Source organism: Athene noctua, chromosome 29, assembly GCF_965140245.1.
Source record: "Athene noctua chromosome 29, bAthNoc1.hap1.1, whole genome shotgun sequence".
Classification (NCBI taxonomy): domain Eukaryota; kingdom Metazoa; phylum Chordata; class Aves; order Strigiformes; family Strigidae; genus Athene; species Athene noctua.
Window position 1 is genome coordinate 3580565 of NC_134065.1, and position 16095 is coordinate 3596659.

The 16095-nt window shown below is 55.2% G+C and overlaps 1 protein-coding gene across 1 annotated transcript in view; it reads right to left on the bottom strand.

The window, feature by feature from the left end:
- VPS45 (vacuolar protein sorting 45 homolog) overlaps positions 1–14922 on the bottom strand; it is a 29814-nt gene extending 14892 nt beyond the window's left edge. The window contains exons 1-13 of the mRNA XM_074928931.1: positions 14747–14922; positions 14520–14654; positions 14271–14331; positions 13083–13162; positions 12512–12580; positions 12063–12200; positions 11503–11613; positions 10184–10318; positions 8957–9070; positions 7708–7875; positions 4029–4187; positions 2249–2356; positions 1840–1961 (exon numbers count right to left, since the gene is read on the bottom strand). Coding sequence (XP_074785032.1) covers positions 1840–1961; positions 2249–2356; positions 4029–4187; positions 7708–7875; positions 8957–9070; positions 10184–10318; positions 11503–11613; positions 12063–12200; positions 12512–12580; positions 13083–13162; positions 14271–14331; positions 14520–14654; positions 14747–14839 — 1493 coding nt within the window. The 5' untranslated portion in view covers positions 14840–14922. The remainder of the gene's footprint in view (positions 1–1839; positions 1962–2248; positions 2357–4028; positions 4188–7707; positions 7876–8956; positions 9071–10183; positions 10319–11502; positions 11614–12062; positions 12201–12511; positions 12581–13082; positions 13163–14270; positions 14332–14519; positions 14655–14746) is intronic.
- Between the last annotated feature and the right edge of the window lie 1173 nt (positions 14923–16095).

Genomic DNA, 16095 nt, shown 5'->3' on the forward strand with positions numbered 1-16095 from the left:
TTAGCTAAGAGAGAAGGCTGTAGGTGCTGCGGAGAAAGGAGGGAGCTGCCAACTCCATTTCCCTGTATCCAACCTCTGTTTTCCTTCAGTTTGAGGTAGGAATTAAATCCTTCTCATGCTGCCCCAAATAAATTATTTGCCTGTTCTTTGTATCAGGATTCTCAGGGGCAGGTCCCTGTACCCTTTTCTGGAAACATTAAAGAGGAATCTAGGTGAAACGCAGCTCAGGAAAACATAAGTGGAAACTGAAAAAGAGAAGATAAAGGTCAGAAGACCGTTTTTTTTCTAGTTAGCTCAGAACAAAGGCAGGTCAGGGATGCCTGGACAAGTTACTGCTGCTCTGCAGGTCTCATTTCAAACCTACCACAAGCTGCATCCGCCGAGCTCTTTGTTGGGCTGAAATCCATCTCATCGAGAGCTGGTTTCAAGGACAGAGAGGAGAGCGTTTCTGTTGCTAGGGGCCTTGATATTTCACACCTATTAAAACCACCCACCCACCCTATCCAAAATCCACTATTTTATTTTAAGGGGAAAATCTGGAGCAAGGCAGATTTTTTTTTTTTTTTTTTTCTGGTTTACCAGGGACATACACAAACAAATTGTCTCTTCTGTGACTGTAATTCTTTCTTATTCATAAATAAAATGATTAACGTCCCCTGCTGTCAGCCTGGCATGGAATTTAGATGCGTCCCTGCTACAAAATATAGTTCTGCTTTCATCAGATGGCTGGAAATGCCCCAAGGCAGGGCTAAGGAGGACAAGCAGTGTGCGGGTGCCCCTCAAAGAGAGTCAGAGACAAATGCTCCCTCCTCAACACGCTTCCACGCCTCCCACCCGCTCGACACGGTCGAACCTCAGTCCCCAAGTCTACCTCTCTCCCGCTCTAAATAAGTCTGGTTTTACTTAACCCAAACTGCCCTGCAACAGCCACCTCGTTTGTTGAGAATTAACTACCTTGAATTTATTTTCTGCTTTGCTAGAAAAGTGGCAGTTGCTGATAAAAAGCCAGTCGTACCCAGCGCGGGAAGGGAACGACGATCGGTCTGACACTGCGAGTAAAACATCTTTCACGGGACGCTGGGGGCACTGAACAGACATCGGAGAAGATTCAGAAAATCACGGCGATGATCTCATCACGGATCACCCAAAGGGAGCAAAGCAGCATAAGGCTACCACAAGAAGGGGTGAGGAATACCCCTGGAAAAAAACTGGATTTATTTAGGGCAAGGGAACGGCGGCACCGAAGGAAGGAGCGAGCGGCACAGGATGGAGGACTCGGCATCTTCTCTCCAGCGGTTCAGTGCCCTCAGGCCGAGGCCCACGTTCACTTTTAATGACTTCACTGACAAGAGATAAGCTCAGCTCCAGCAAAGTCAGCTCGAACCAGACAGCCGGAGATCTTCTCCATCACAGTTATTAGCCATATTCAGCAAGATCCCATTCTCATCAGGAATAGTAACTGGCTCAGAAGGGAGCGCTTGCAGTTGGACTATTTTTGGTGCTCTAGAAATAAACGCCAGATGGCACGGAGTGAAGTTAGGGGGCATGTTGAAACCCATCATGTGAACATCCCGGCGGCTTGGTGCAGTGGCTTTATCCTTTACCTGAGCCCTTACAAAGGGAATGTCACACCTCGGCCAGCACGAAAAGACAACAGTATTTCAGTCTTAACAGCCCTCTCCAGGGCACCTGCTTGAGAATACAAGACCTACACGATCAAGACACTTCTCTGCCAAGCCTGTTCTGTTCATCTATAGGCAACCAAGAAAGAGAAGTGGCAGTGCTGGGAGAAGCAGACACATCTCAGCTCCAAGCTCGGCGCTGAAAGGCCCCACGTACCTGTCACGGAGAGTGTTGGGACCCAGGTAGGGGTACTGGCTGTCCTTGAGCTTTCCTTTGATGAGCTGATCGAGCGTTTCGTGAAGGAGAGGCTGGTGTTGCGTGTACACGTTCTCAACACCCTGCGGGGCAAGAGGAGCTCGTGTCATGAATTCTTACAGCAGCAAGGAGCCCAGCAGAGGCACAGAAAAGGAGCATCGTCACCTGATGGATACATCGAGTGCTAACCACCAAGATCCAGGTTTAGAGAGGCTTTTCAGCCATAACTCCCATTGTCTTCAACGAGAATTATGCCCTAAAAGCCTGGAGCACTTGCTATTAAAGCTCTGAAATCCACAGCACGTGGCACTGCACCGCGACTGTAATTTTGACTAAAACTGTCACTATTTCACCCGTGGCAGAGCCCTACCTTCAGTCCTTTGAGGAACTGTTTGGTGATGGCCACAGCATCCTTGGGACTGAACAGGTCGCTGCCACGGATCCGTTTCCCTCCGTACTCCACCACGGCAGACACCAACTGTACAGAGAGAGGCAAAACCAGGATCCTGTTAACCTGGGAAAGTGGTATCCGGGCAGTTTTAGTCTAGTTAGGCGCAACAGAGGTACCAGAAGGACGATTGAGGAGTCGGGGAGATCGATGCCAAGAGGTAAGGCAGCGCAGAGAGAGGCAAGGGGGAGGAGAAGGAGCATTCCCCACAGCCACCAAGCAAGTGGCTCTGCCGCACCGCTGCCTGCCGAAGGAGAGAGGCTTTTTCATTTCCATCGTCTGCTGCAGTGACAGCAGATCCTCCACACAGCGTGACATCATCCTGCTCCTCCACCTCCTCTCCAGCTGCTCACTACATTTGCCAAGCGCTGCCACCCTCTCCCTCCCTGCCAAGCTCCTTCTACAGGCTCCAGAAATCCTTTGCTGCAACTATTGCCTATTCAGCAGGAGCCGGGGGAAAAGGAGTGGGGAGGAAGAGGAGAAGGGAAGCACGTTCCCAGCCCTGTTTGCATGCCCCACACTGGCCATCTCTGCTTCATTCAGCCCTTCCCAAGGTCACCGACTGCAGAGAGCGGTGACGAGTGACGTCCTCAGGGGCCGGGGCCACAGGGACTGAGCGCGCCCTCGGCACGTTCCCCGCTGGCACCGAGCTGTGGGGGGGGCTGGAAGGAACGGACCCCTCCCCAGGGGCCTGGGCAGGCTGGAGAGGGGGGACATGACACCCTCACGGAGCTCAGCAAGGCCAAGGGCAAGGTCCTGCCCAGGGGTCGGGGCAATCCCCAGCACAAACCCGGGCTGGGCCAGGAGGGGCTGGAGAGCAGCCCCCAGGAGAAGGACCCAGGGGGGCCGGGGGGTGGAAAACTGCCTGTGAGCCACCAACGGGCGCTGGCAGCCCAGGAAGGGCCCCGTGTGCTGGGCTGCACCCAGAGCAGGGGGGGCACAGGGCCGGGGGGGGATTCTCCCCCTCTGCTCCGCTCTCTGAGCCCCCCCTGCAGGGCTGGGTCCAGCTCTGGGGCACCAACAGCAGAAGGACACGGACCTGCTCCAGCGGGGCCAGAGGAGGCCACGGAGATGCTGGGGGGGCTGGAGCCCCCCTGTGAGGACAGGCTGGGAGAGTTGGGGGGTTCAGCTGGAGGAGAGAAGGCTCCGGGGAGACCTTAGAGCGGCCCCCCAGGGCTGAAAGGGGCTGCGGGAAAGGGGGGGGGGACTCTGGATCAGGGGGGAGGGATAGGACGAGGGGGAAGGGGTTTAACCTGAGAGAGGGGAGATTCAGGTGAGATCTGAGGCAGAAATTCTCCCCTGGGAGGGGGGTGAGGCCCTGGCACAGGCTGCCCAGAGCAGCTGGGGCTGCCCCCTCCCTGGCAGGGCTCAAGGCCGCGTTGGACGGGGCTTTGGGCAACCTGGGCTGGGGGAAGGTGGCCCTGCCCGGGGCAGGGGGTGGCACTGGGTGGGCTGTAAGGTCCCTCCCAACCCAAACCTCTCCGCGATTCTACAATTTTGGAAAGAGAAGTGATGAGTTTTGCCTTTCAAAGTGACACCTGCAGGCCTCAGCCAAGCTCAAGGTTCTTTTCACAAGGTGCAGCCCAATTCCACAAGCCAGCACTGTGCCAGAGCCAAGCAGACGAGCTTTACACCAATTCACAAGGATTTTCCACCTCCGTGCCCTCCTGTCCTCCAGCGGAAGGCGAAACACGACAATTACCTTTCGGTATTTCTCCGAGACCCCCCGGCTCTTCAGGTCTGCCAGCAGCCCCGGCAGGCTGGCGCTGCTGTGCCGCTCGTAGTGGAGGGCGTAAAGCATCACCAGGCGGGCAGCGTCCAGCTCCGACACCCGGGGGTTCTGCAAGAGGCGCCGAACGTTCTGCAGCGAGACAAGAGAGCAGCCTTAGCAGAGAGGCCTTCAAAGGACCTTAAATCAGACTAATATCAACTGCCTAGCAACAAAACTGCCTGCGGGAGGAACGCAGGAGGATTAAATTGTGCCATAAGCAACAGATCCCAGCTTCTTACGCGCTCTGCGGCCGGATTTATCGGAGTGCGATGGAGTGCAAGTTGCTTTGGGGTCTTTTCGTGAAGCTGCGGATTCATAACCCGATTCTGTTGTCCATTTTTAACTCTCCCTAACGCGCTGCGGGGTGAGCTCAGGTTACCATGTGCCTCCCCCAAAGGAGGCACTTCCAGAATCCTCTGCCCTTCTTCCCCTCCCACCTCGAGGAGAGCCAGAACTGGCCCACAGGTTCCATTGTAATATTGGCTGTCAAGAAAAAACACCAAAAAAACCCCACAACCTAGGATAATTACACAGATTTGGTTTTCTTTTGGAAGGTGCAGGGTGGAAGCATTCAAGTCTCAGGTAACCTTTGGATGCGGGAAGCGAGGAGTGAGTATCAAATATTTGGAAGCAAAGTAGGAAAGGATTTAAAGCACGAAAAGGAAGGTTACAGCACTGGAGGTAAATACAACAATCATTACTTCTAACATGCAGATTGTTGATTTTTCTGCTGAATACAACACGATACCATAAATCCAAACTGCCTGTTAGGGTAGAGCTCCTCCCCAGAAAAGCTGCAGAACCCCCCCCAGGGATGGCAAGCAGGGTATCACTGCTCGTGGAAGTTGACAACTGGCCACGTTCCTTCTCGTTACAAGAAAAAGCCCTTCTCTCCCCTCTGCAACCTCTCAGCCGTCGTGTCGGGTCACGGAGCTGAGCTTGGAGTTAAGAGAACAACCACCAGAGCCAAGCTGGGAGCTTAGGTGAGCGCTGGGAGTAATAAGCTTCTTAAGTCCCTCAGCTTTGGGATGGATTCCCAAGAACAGGCCTCGACTACCAGATGTGTTGGCAGACATCTGGTCAGGGCTTGACAGGCCAGAAGCTTTAGGTCTGAAATTCTCCCTGTGCTGAACATGAAAGCAGAACAATCAGCCTGGATTAGCTCGAAGGCACGGCAGCAGAGGAGCTGCTGGTTTTACAGTCACAGGAACAGCAGCTCCAGGTGAGGGACAGAACCAGTTTGGATTTTTTTCCGCTCCGTAAGCACACACAACCTTCAAACACTCCAGAAATCCCAGCACAGCTCTGCAAGATTCTCCCTCCCTCCCAGCTCAGGTAGGCAACACGGAAAGGTTCAGCGAAGAGCTGCGAAACGCGTTGCGGAGCTGCTGTTGTTCACCACCGCAACTGGGCTTGACGGATGCAGAGCGGTTCTGAAAATACAGGATAAAATCCTGGCTTTGGGGAGGATCAACAGGAGTTTTACCTTTAACCCTGGCAAGGTCAAATCCACCTGTGAGGGTGGGGACAGAGTCCCACGGAGCCGTTTGCCCGCGAGCTCCCTGGTCCTGGCGCTGGCAGCGCAGTGGCAGTGCCCGTGCAAGCGGGAAGTGTCTAAAACAGAGCAGCTATTGTCCCTGCGAGGAGACAGGACTCAAACCCGCCCATTCAGCTCGGGAGGCTCATGTACTGTGTCAGGATTAATAAGAGATCGGGGAAGAATAACCAAAATGTACTGTACTCAGGGGCCCTGGGCCACCAGAGGAATTAACAATCGCTGAAGTTACATCAGTGGGAGAACAATTCCGCCTTTATTTCAGGCACTGGCTTATTCTTCATTGTTTCTGTGGCCTTGGCCCTGTGCTGCCATTTGGAGACTGCACCAAGGACCCGCCCGGGGCAGCGCAGCTGAGGAGATACTGATCTCTCATCTAGAAAGACACCGCGTCCATCCTTCTGCATTTACTTCCCAGCTGCTACATGTTTTCCAGTCGGTCTCAGTTGTTGGAAATACAATAGAGCCCTTTAGGCGTGTGGCTGTAAGCAAAGCGCAGCTTTTCGGCCTTAAGAACTGCAGGAATACCTAGTCGGTGCAAAATAAGGCCTGAATTAGCCCCCAGGTGAACTCCAGTAGCCACCCTGACGTGACAGCACCCGGCCGCCTTCTAGCACCGCTACGGACTCGCAGGGTAAAGCGGCATCACCACAAGTTCACATCATCCTTGTCTTCAGCAACTCTGAGATAACTTAATAAAAATAAACCAAATAGACCAACGTTTTCCAAAATGGTCTCCAGTGCCAAGCACCCAAGTTTCAACACAAACCCGCCGGGCTGTGCGAATATCAGAAATGGGCGATGGCAGCGCAGACACGACGGGCTGGCGGGTTAGAGCTCAAATATTTGACTTTTAAACCACAAAAACTTGATGGAGAAACAATGACATAGCAAAAGAACCTCAGAGGCTGCTTCCAGCAACTGCATTTTATGGCTGCGTTCCCACTTCAATACTTAGTCATGGAAATCCTACCAGATATAAGCTATGGAATCCTATCTCTGCGCTCGCCGAGCGATAGAGCTGCGATGACTTCAGGCCTGTCCTGATTCACAGCAGCTCAGGATCTGGTAAAAGATTACAGCTTGAAGACTCTAATATTATCCCCAAGCCACCCACTTGAAGCGCAGAATTACAGAGGCAAAGCAGCCAGGCGTTCCAGATCTCCTGAGATGTTTTATCTTTCTTTTCTGCTCCTCCAGTATTGCGTAGAGGAGTCCATTCTATGGTGTAACTTCTACCTTAGCTAGGAAAAAAAATTAAGGAACTGGGTTTTAATAGTGGTTGAACTCTGCTCGAACACACTCACACCCAACAATACAGCTATTTTCTGTGAACTGTCAGCAGCCACAGTTCATCACTATTGACACGCTGGCAGATACCGGGTCAGGCCATGGAATCCACCAAGCCAGCACGGGGTCAAAACTTGAGTCTCTACTCAGCTGTAACAGAAGGCTCTGTTAGGCTTTTTCTGTCTTTGCCAAAGAAATCTTTTATCTAAGAGGCTTTCCACTGTTTTTGGTTTGTTTTTTTTTTTTTTAAAAAAAAAAGGTAGAAGCCAGCACCTCAATGAATCGGTGAATGAACCTCAATGAAACTGGTTTAGATAGTTTCAGTTTCATGGATTCCATTTCTTCTCCTCCCTGACAAATACAAGAAGTTTCTGCACAAGGCTCCAAGTTGGCTGGTTTGGGTTTTTGGGGGTTTTTTTTGGTTTGGTTTTTTTGTTTTTTTGTTTTTTTTTTTTTGAGTGGTGCCTGCACAGGCAGCCTGCCAGAAGCCAACTGACTGCACAGAACGAAGGAATGTTGTATTGTGAAATGTAAAGACAGAATTTGCAGCGATGCCGCTGAAGCCAGTTATTAACTATGATTCATCCCCATCTGAACCTCACGGGGAGGAGAAGAGTAATTCCAACATCTAATGTCCCAACCTGCAGAGTATCTGCGGGCAGAACTCCCACAGATTTTCGGCATCAAACTTCCATCACCAGGGGAGTTACGGGATCAAACCATCGAAATTCCAAGGTTCAAGGTTAAGTTTTGAGCCCCAGGTACCTGGAGAGCACTGGAATGGTCATTCTGGCAGGCCAGCTCCTGCTCCACTTCCGACACCTCGAGCAGGTTCCGCTCCCCGACCAGGCGCGAGAGCTCTCCCACCACCGTCACGTGCTTCGACACCGTGCCCGACATCTTCTTGAACTGGGGGTAATTCTCCACGAAGGCCTGCAACGGGGAAACCAAAGCAACCGGTTCTTCAAAAGGAAAAGCAAGAGACAGGGGATGTCTGCAAGCCAGCCACAAGCTGTCCAAACCAACGGGTATCGAAAGAAGCAAGCCCAGCGCGGGTGTGCGGATGATCCGGCACCTCGATCCTTAGCCCAGAGGATTTCTCCACTTACCAGGAGGCTGTTGGAAGGGACAGACTCTGTATTTATGTAAAATAAAAGGAGACGGGAAGTATCTCCAAGATTCTTTAAATCTTGAGCAGTGACTGAAGGAACAGCCCTTGCTCTGCGCTGCTGCCAAGTGACCCGGCTCAGGCAGAAAGTCCACGGCCACGCCGGGGCTGAGCGCACCCCCGGCACGTCCCCCGTCAGCACCGGGCTGTGGGCCACGTCCTGGGGGAAGGATCCACCCCGAGGGGCCTGGGCAGGCTGGACAGGGGGGACCTGCCAACCTCGTGGAGCAAAACAGGCCAAGCACAGACTGTCTGTACCTGGCTTGTATCGCACCAGCGTGGCCAGCAGGGACAGGGGAGGGATCTGAGCCCTGGGGAGGCCGCCCCTCAATTCCTGGGTTCAGTTTTGGGCCCCTCACCCCAAAAAGGCCATTGAATGACTCGAGCGTGGCCAGAGAAGGGCAACGGAGCTGGGGCAGGGTCTGGAGCACAGGTCTGCTGGGGAGCGGCTGGGGGAACTGGGGGGGTTCAGTCTGGAGAAGAGGAGGCTGAGGGGAGACCTCCTGGCCCTCTGCAACTCCCTGCCAGGAGGGGGCAGAGAGGGGGGGTGAGTCTCTGGAGCCAAGGCCCCAGCGCCAGGCCCCGAGGGAATGGCCTCAAGCTGCCCAGGGCAGGGTCAGGCTGGCTCTGAGGAAGGATTTCTGTGCAGAAGGGGCTGTTGGGCGTTGGAATGGGCTGCCCAGGGCAGGGGGGAATCCCCAGGATCCCTGGGGGGGTTGAAGAGTCGGGCTGAGCCAGCGCTGAGGGATCTGGGGGAGTTGGGGACGGTCAGGGGGAGGGTCATGGTTGGGCTGGAGGAGCTGCAAGGGCTTTTACAACCTCCATGATTCTGGGATTCTGTGATACCTTCATATCTGCTATGGATTCCAGCTTCTGCTGCTCCTTAGGTTTCCTCCTCTGGAAATCCTCCATCAGATTCTTGATGTTACTGCCTATCTCTGCAAAGTTCAGGTACATGTTCTGCAGGGAACAAGACAGTGATCTGAGAGAAAGCCGTTCTAAATCCACACCCACAACACTGTGGTGCCGTCACACATCGTCTCCCCCAGACCCAGCCTTGAGCAAGCAGCTCTGCCACAGCCTCAGGGATTTATTTTAACATAAAACTGTAAAATGGGCATGTTATTTTGTGTCAGGTGCCACTTGTGCCACACCTTGATTTTCAGCACTTGCAATAAGCCAGAGAGCACAGCAGCACCCCGATGCTCAATGCCACTGGAAAGTTCCTTTCACATGGCAAAACCAAGAACGGAACCTCAAGTTCAACAAGGCCAAGGGCAAGGTCCTGCCCAGGGGTCGGGGCAATCCCCAGCACAAACCCGGGCTGGGCCAGGAGGGGCTGGAGAGCAGCCCCCAGGAGAAGGGCTTGGGGGGGCCGGGGGGTGGAAAACTGCCTGTGAGCCACCAACGGGCGCTGGCAGCCCAGAAAGGGCCCCGTGTGCTGGGCTGCACCCAGAGCAGGGTGGGCACAGGGCCGGGGGGGGATTCTCCCCTCTGCTCCGCTCTCTGAGCCCCCCCTGCAGGGCTGGGTCCAGCTCTGGGGCACCAACAGCAGAAGGACACGGACCTGCTCCAGCGGGGCCAGAGGAGGCCACGGAGATGCTGGGGGGGCTGGAGCCCCCCTGTGAGGACAGGCTGGGAGAGTTGGGGGGTTCAGCTGGAGGAGAGAAGGCTCCGGGGAGACCTTAGAGCGGCCCCCCAGGGCTGAAAGGGGCTGCAGGAAAGGGCGGGGACACACTCATCATCAGGGGGGAGGGATAGGACGAGGGGGAAGGGGTTTAACCTGAGAGAGGGGAGATTTAGGGGAGATCTGAGGCAGAAATTCTCCCCTGGGAGGGGGGTGAGGCCCTGGCACAGGCTGCCCAGAGCAGCTGGGGCTGCCCCCTCCCTGGCAGGGCTCAAGGCCGCGTTGGACGGGGCTTTGGGCAACCTGGGCTGGGGGAAGGTGGCCCTGCCCGGGGCAGGGGGTGGCACTGGGTGGGCTGTAAGGTCCCTCCCAACCCAAACCACTCTGTGATGATTCGATGATCCCCAAATTGACCTACTCATGAAGTTCCCCACCGAGGTACCTACGTTGGCGTAGAACTCGTCGTTCTCAGCAGACAGAACGACCTCTCGGAGGTCCTTGCTTATCCCCGGGACCCGAGAGAGGTCGATGCGGTTGTTGTTAATCCCCAGCAATTCGTGAACCATAGCCTGGTACGTCCACTGACGAGGATGGTGAAAGAGAAAGGCAAACGATGACCTTAGATCATAAACAGCATTGGAAAATTCACAGATTTCAGGCTGAACTCAATGCAAGCCAGCTTATATTCCTCTGGGAACACACAGCGCAGCCTAAGCGTGCATTTCTCAAATTTTTGCCCGAATTTTACTATAAGAAATAAATATTCCTTCTGTTACAATCAAACAGGCATCCCATGGCGAGAGGTGCTGGTGCAAACACGAAGGCAAAGCCCCCTCCCCTGTTCCCGGGTCTCACTGTAGGGCGGTTCAAAAGACACGACTCAAAGCAGAGCGATGGGGATTCCCATCCCTCTTCCCTCCGTGATCTCCCCCTCCTCTGCCCGGCCAGGGACGTGCGCTTTGGGCTGCAGAGGTTCCACAGTTACCAACTCTACAATCTCCAACACGCTCCCTTGCTCCTTACGCAGCGGTAGGGGGGTGGGTGGGTGTGTCTGCCCATCAGCGAGTTACTGTATTAATCCTGGGAAGACTCATATTAATCTAGAGAACTGAAAGCTGCCCAGAGAACTGACACTCATCCGGATCTCTCTTTTGGACAGAAAATCTCCGCAGAGGGGAAATGCTTTTGGTTCCGTTTGCTGCGGGCAGTCCTGAACCCCACAAACCACCCATGAGCTGCGTTTCTGACTGTTGGATCCCTCCAACACTACGAGCAGCACCGGCCCCTACGCCACGTGTGCTCCAGAGCTGCTCCCGAGGCAGCTCCAGCCCCTGCCTGATCCCAGCCTGCCCCTGCCCAATCCCACCCCACTGAAGGGAAAGGGGACCAACACAAAGAAAAAAAAAAATAAATTTTAAAACCGACAATAACTACATAGTAAATACTACGACCCATCAGGAACACAGAGGGAGAAACACCCAAGTGCAAGGTCACTGAGGAGCCACGTCCCTGTGCTGCCAACCAGCCCCCACAAACCAACCCTGGGCGAGGAGCCTGCGACGCCCAACAGCAGCGCTGGCACCTGTGGCTGCACCTGCCCCGGGCGCCGGCGCACACAGCCCCCCGAAAAGCCAGGCCACAGAGACAAGAGGGCTTCCAGAAGAACAGGGGGAGGCAGTACTTCTCTCCTTTTAAATACAAACCACGCCTTGGCGGGGGGGGTGAACTCTGCTACTGCCACGGGCCCTGGTGTGAGGTGAGTCACCTGGTTCAGAAGCGGGGTGATGGCGTCGTCAGACCGGTCCAGAATGAGAAGGAGAGGAGGAACCTCAGTGCGTCGGAAGTCAAAGAGCTCGTACTCTTTAGTGATCACTTGCTGTGGAGAAAAGGAGGGGGAAAAAAAAAAAAGCCACTTGAGCTTACGTATCACCAGAAAATGTTGCCTCTTGGTTTGGCTCCAAGTGAATAAAAAGCGAAGAGCTGGTGAAAAATAATTTGGGCTGCTATCTTAGTCTATGCTGCTAACGAAGAAATAATTCCAGCTCTCAGAAGTAACCTACAGCACTTCATGACCCTCGCAGGAAACAGGGATCAGGCAGAGATGAGGGGCGTGACCTGCCCAGAGCCACGTAACCAAGTAAACGACAGAAAAAAAACCTTGGAAAAGACCTTGAAGATCATCTAGTCCAACCATAAAACGCCAGAATTTACACGAACCGACTGAAAAAGGGTTATTTCTCTCAAATGCATCGATAGGTGAAAAAAAGAAACAAAACGTAAGTACGTCACCAAACTTATTTAACGTGGGTGTAGGCGCTCACGTACCTTCACACACTCCGCCAGCCTCTTCGCTGCCTCGGACGAGAGCTGGTACCGAATCATGGGGCATTTCTTCAGGGACAGGAGCAGAGCTGTCAGCCCTTGCGTCGTCCTGGACAGCTGAGCCGGATCCCAGTTACGACCCTGGAAGGAAAAGCTGTGCTTAGTCTTGCACGCACCATCCCCAGACTCCTTCTCACATTTCTAAGACTAAGATTTATTTCTAAGTCTTAAAGCCTTACAGCGAGCGACGCTTTGAAGGAGCCGGAACCCCCCGAGCCCCCAGCCAGGACTCCCCGGTGTTCCTCCCCCTGCAGGGATCAGCTCCAGCCTGATGGACCCTCACCAGCCCTCTGCCTGCTGGGCAACCCACTGCTGACCCGGCTTGTTGTGGCTACTGGGCTCTTTCTTAACCATAAAACAAGGCCCCGGAGGAGCGTTAGCTTCTTTCATACCTGGCAGCAGCCCAAGAGGTTGAGAGAAAAAACGTGTGGATTCACTGCAATGTAATCGCCGTAGAACTCCTGCCAACGAGTGAAACCAAATAGTTACGTGTCTTGTCAAGCCTCGTTCAGGCTGCAAGAGCCCCTGGTCCAGCACCAGGCACACGAATGCTAAAACCCTGAGCCACGCGCAGACTCGCTGACTCTGATCCTTTCCCCTTCCTCCGTGCTGGACCTCTCAAATCCCTGCGCTCCTGCCGACGGCTCTGCTGCCAATTTGTCACCTGCGTGTTTCGAGCACACGCAGCTCTTTGTCAACACCTCAACCGTGCAGCAGCCCTGGGAAACCCAGCTGGGAGCAGAACAGGCAACGGCTCTGACAGCTGGAGGGCAGGGACAGATGGGGGTTTTTTCTTTCTTTTACTTTTTATCATTCATTGTCTTCCCCACCCCAGGAGCGCTGGTGCTTGCTGTTTCAGAGCTGCAGAGTCCTCTCCTCGCCACACCTGAGACTGTTAGGTGGCACGTTTGCTTTGCTGGTTCTTTTGGATTAGGAGATCTATTGAAAATATTCAAAATTCACCTGAACTTCAGCCACAACTTCCTGTTCATCAGCCTCAGCTAACGACTTGACGTCGCTCTTACTGATCACGTTGCTGAAATCTGAAAGGAAAAGAAAACAACAGCGAAAGCACAGTCAGGCTCTGCGAGCGCCACGGAACAGGGGGAGCAATTCCCCCGGCACAGGAGCGGATTACACCACAGATCCCTTGACCTTACACCTGCAATTATTATGCAGACATTATAATCCAGAAGTTACCTCGCACGGATACTCTGAGCTATTCCTCATCCAACTTTCTGCCTCTCACGCATGCCTGCGGCGCTGGATCAGCGCCCAACGCTGATTGGGACCCGGCACTGCTGGTCCCTCGTCCTCTCCCTGGCTTACCATCCGCCCAGCAAAGCCAACACTGTGCCCAGCCCGCTTGTAGTCAGTAGATTTATGCGTGTAAGAGGCAAGAAATATGAAATGGCTGAACACGGTGACAGCTGGAGCTCGCTGGGGGCTCCCCGGCCCTTCCCAACCCGGGGTCCCCTCCGGCAGCCCCCAGCCGGCTCCCGGGCATCGCCGCGTTTCTGCGGAGCAGCAATGACATCTAGAGGCCACTGCGGCTCCGTTTCCAAGATTCTCACCAAGCGATACCTGTGCTGGGGGGACTGGACCTCAACGCAAAACCGGCTGTAGGTGTTCTGCTGCATTTTTCGAAGCTACAAGAATATTCCGCGGGACACCCGGGTACAGTTGGTGTCAGAAGGCGCCGTGCAGCAGGTTTAGTCCAACGCTAATTTAGTCTACCCTAAATTATTTACCTCCCAAGGTTTAGGCCAGTCTCTCCCCCTGCGCATCTCAGTTTTCCTTACAATAAAGAGACCCCCAGCATTAACCATCTTTCATGTTTATGAAGCAACACGAAGCTTTAAAAATTTCCAGCAATAAGCCATATTGGGGGAACGTAGATTTAAGGTGTTGCTTTGTAGCGATCTCTTACGAGCTGCTTCGATTTAGTTATTTTATCTTACAGATACGTGCCCTTTGCTAAAAGAATGTGGTGACCTGAACAGCATAAAAACTAGAGTTTAGACACTTTTAGGGTTTTAGTGAGGGCCCGTCGGCGGGAGCAGTCGCAGCGTCTCACATCTGTATTTTCTACTGAACATCAGAGCAGTCCCCGAGGAGTCTGAGGCACGGGACAGCACGGGACGTACTTACAGATAAAATAGATGCTGTACTTCGGCCTCCGCAGCTCCTGAATGAGGAACTCCACGTTTTCCTGGAGTAAAACACCACCGGGGAGAGCGAGACGTGAGAAACGCCGCGTAAAAAGGGCCTGGAGGGGCCAGTGTCCCCTCACCGCCCCTCAGCCCGATCCGCGGGAGGCTCCCAGCGCCCCGGGGTGAGGGGGGCGGGAAGGGGGGTGCAGGGGAGCCCCAGGGCCGGGAAGGGCCGCGCCGGCTCTACCTTTGTGGGCCTCAGGAAGCAAATGGCCTTCAGGTGCTTCATGGCCTCCCTGTTAGCGGAGTCGAGGCGCTCGAAGAGGTAAACCTCCTTCTGCAGGATCTCGGACTGCGTGTACACCATGCTGACGATGCCGGTCTGCGGGAGGGAGGCGGCAGCGCCCATCACCCCGGGCCTCAGGCCTCGGCCCCCGCCGCTCCGGCCCACCCCGGCCCGGCCCGGCCGCTCACCGTCTCCCGGTCCATGAGCAGCACCTTCATGCCCGGCCCGCTGTCCTCGATCATCTTGGACACGTACTGCTTGACGGCCAGCACCGCATTCATCTCGGCTCGGCTCGCCCGGCCCGGCCCGGCCCCGCTCCGCCGCCTCCCGCCCGCCCGGGAGCTGAGCCGGGCGGGACTGCAGCTCCCGGCCTGCCCCGCGGCGCCGCACGCCCCGCCCCTACGGCAGCGCGGCCACGCCCCGCCCCTACGGCAGCGCGGCCACGCCCACGGCCCCGCCCCTCGCCCCGCCCCGCCTCAGGGGGCTCCGCGCTGAGAGGAAACCGGCCCCGCGCTCCGGTACCGGGCGGTAGAGCCGCCCCTCTCCTCCCCAACGGGCACTAAACCCGCCTCTGCCCCCAGTACCGGCCACTAAACCCGCCTCTGCTCCCAGTACCGGCCACTAAACCCGCTTCTGTTCCCAGTACCGGCCACTAAACCCGCCTCTGCCCCCAGTACCGGCCACTAAACCCGCCTCTGCCCCCAGTACCGGCCACTAAACCCGCTTCTGTTCCCAGTACCGGGCATTAAACCCGCCTCTGCCCCCAGTACCGGCCACTAAACCCGCTTCTGTTCCCAGTACCGGGCATTAAACCCGCCTCTGCTCCCAGTACCGGCCACTAAACCCGCCTCTGCCCCCAGTACCGGCCACTAAACCCGCCTCTGCCCCCAGTACCGGCCACTAAACCCGCCTCTGCCCCCAGTACCGGCCACTAAACCCGCCTCTGCTCCCAGTACCGACCACTAAACCCGCCTCTGCCCCCAGTACCGGCCACTAAACCCGCTTCTGTTCCCAGTACCGGCCACTAAACCCGCCTCTGCTTCCAGTACCGGCCACTAAACCTGCCTCTGCCCCCAGTACCGGCCACTAAACCCGCTTCTGTTCCCAGTACCGGGCATTAAACCCGCCTCTGCCCCCAGTACCGGCCACTAAACCCGCTTCTGTTCCCAGTACCGGGCATTAAACCTGCCTCTGCCCCCAGTACCAGGTCCCTTCCCACACCATCGGTGTTTGCAGAAGCAGGTCGGTCTCTGTCTTATTTTCCAACAAGGTAAAAATAGGCATTCAAATTCCATTTCGGTGCAAAAGAAAATGATTAGGGGTAATTCTTTCTGACCAGGAATTTATCACCAATAAAAGCCACCAAGCGAGCTGGGACCAAGTCCTGGGAAGGTCTAGGCCTGGGCGAGGGGAAGCTGGTGGCCAGTGTGCTGAGGTTTGGGCAAGCTCTGGCCTAGCTGCCGGCGGGACACGGCACCGTTCGTCAGGGCAGGTTTTTCAAGTCCGTGCCCTATGCCAGCCAGCCCGGCTTCCGAAA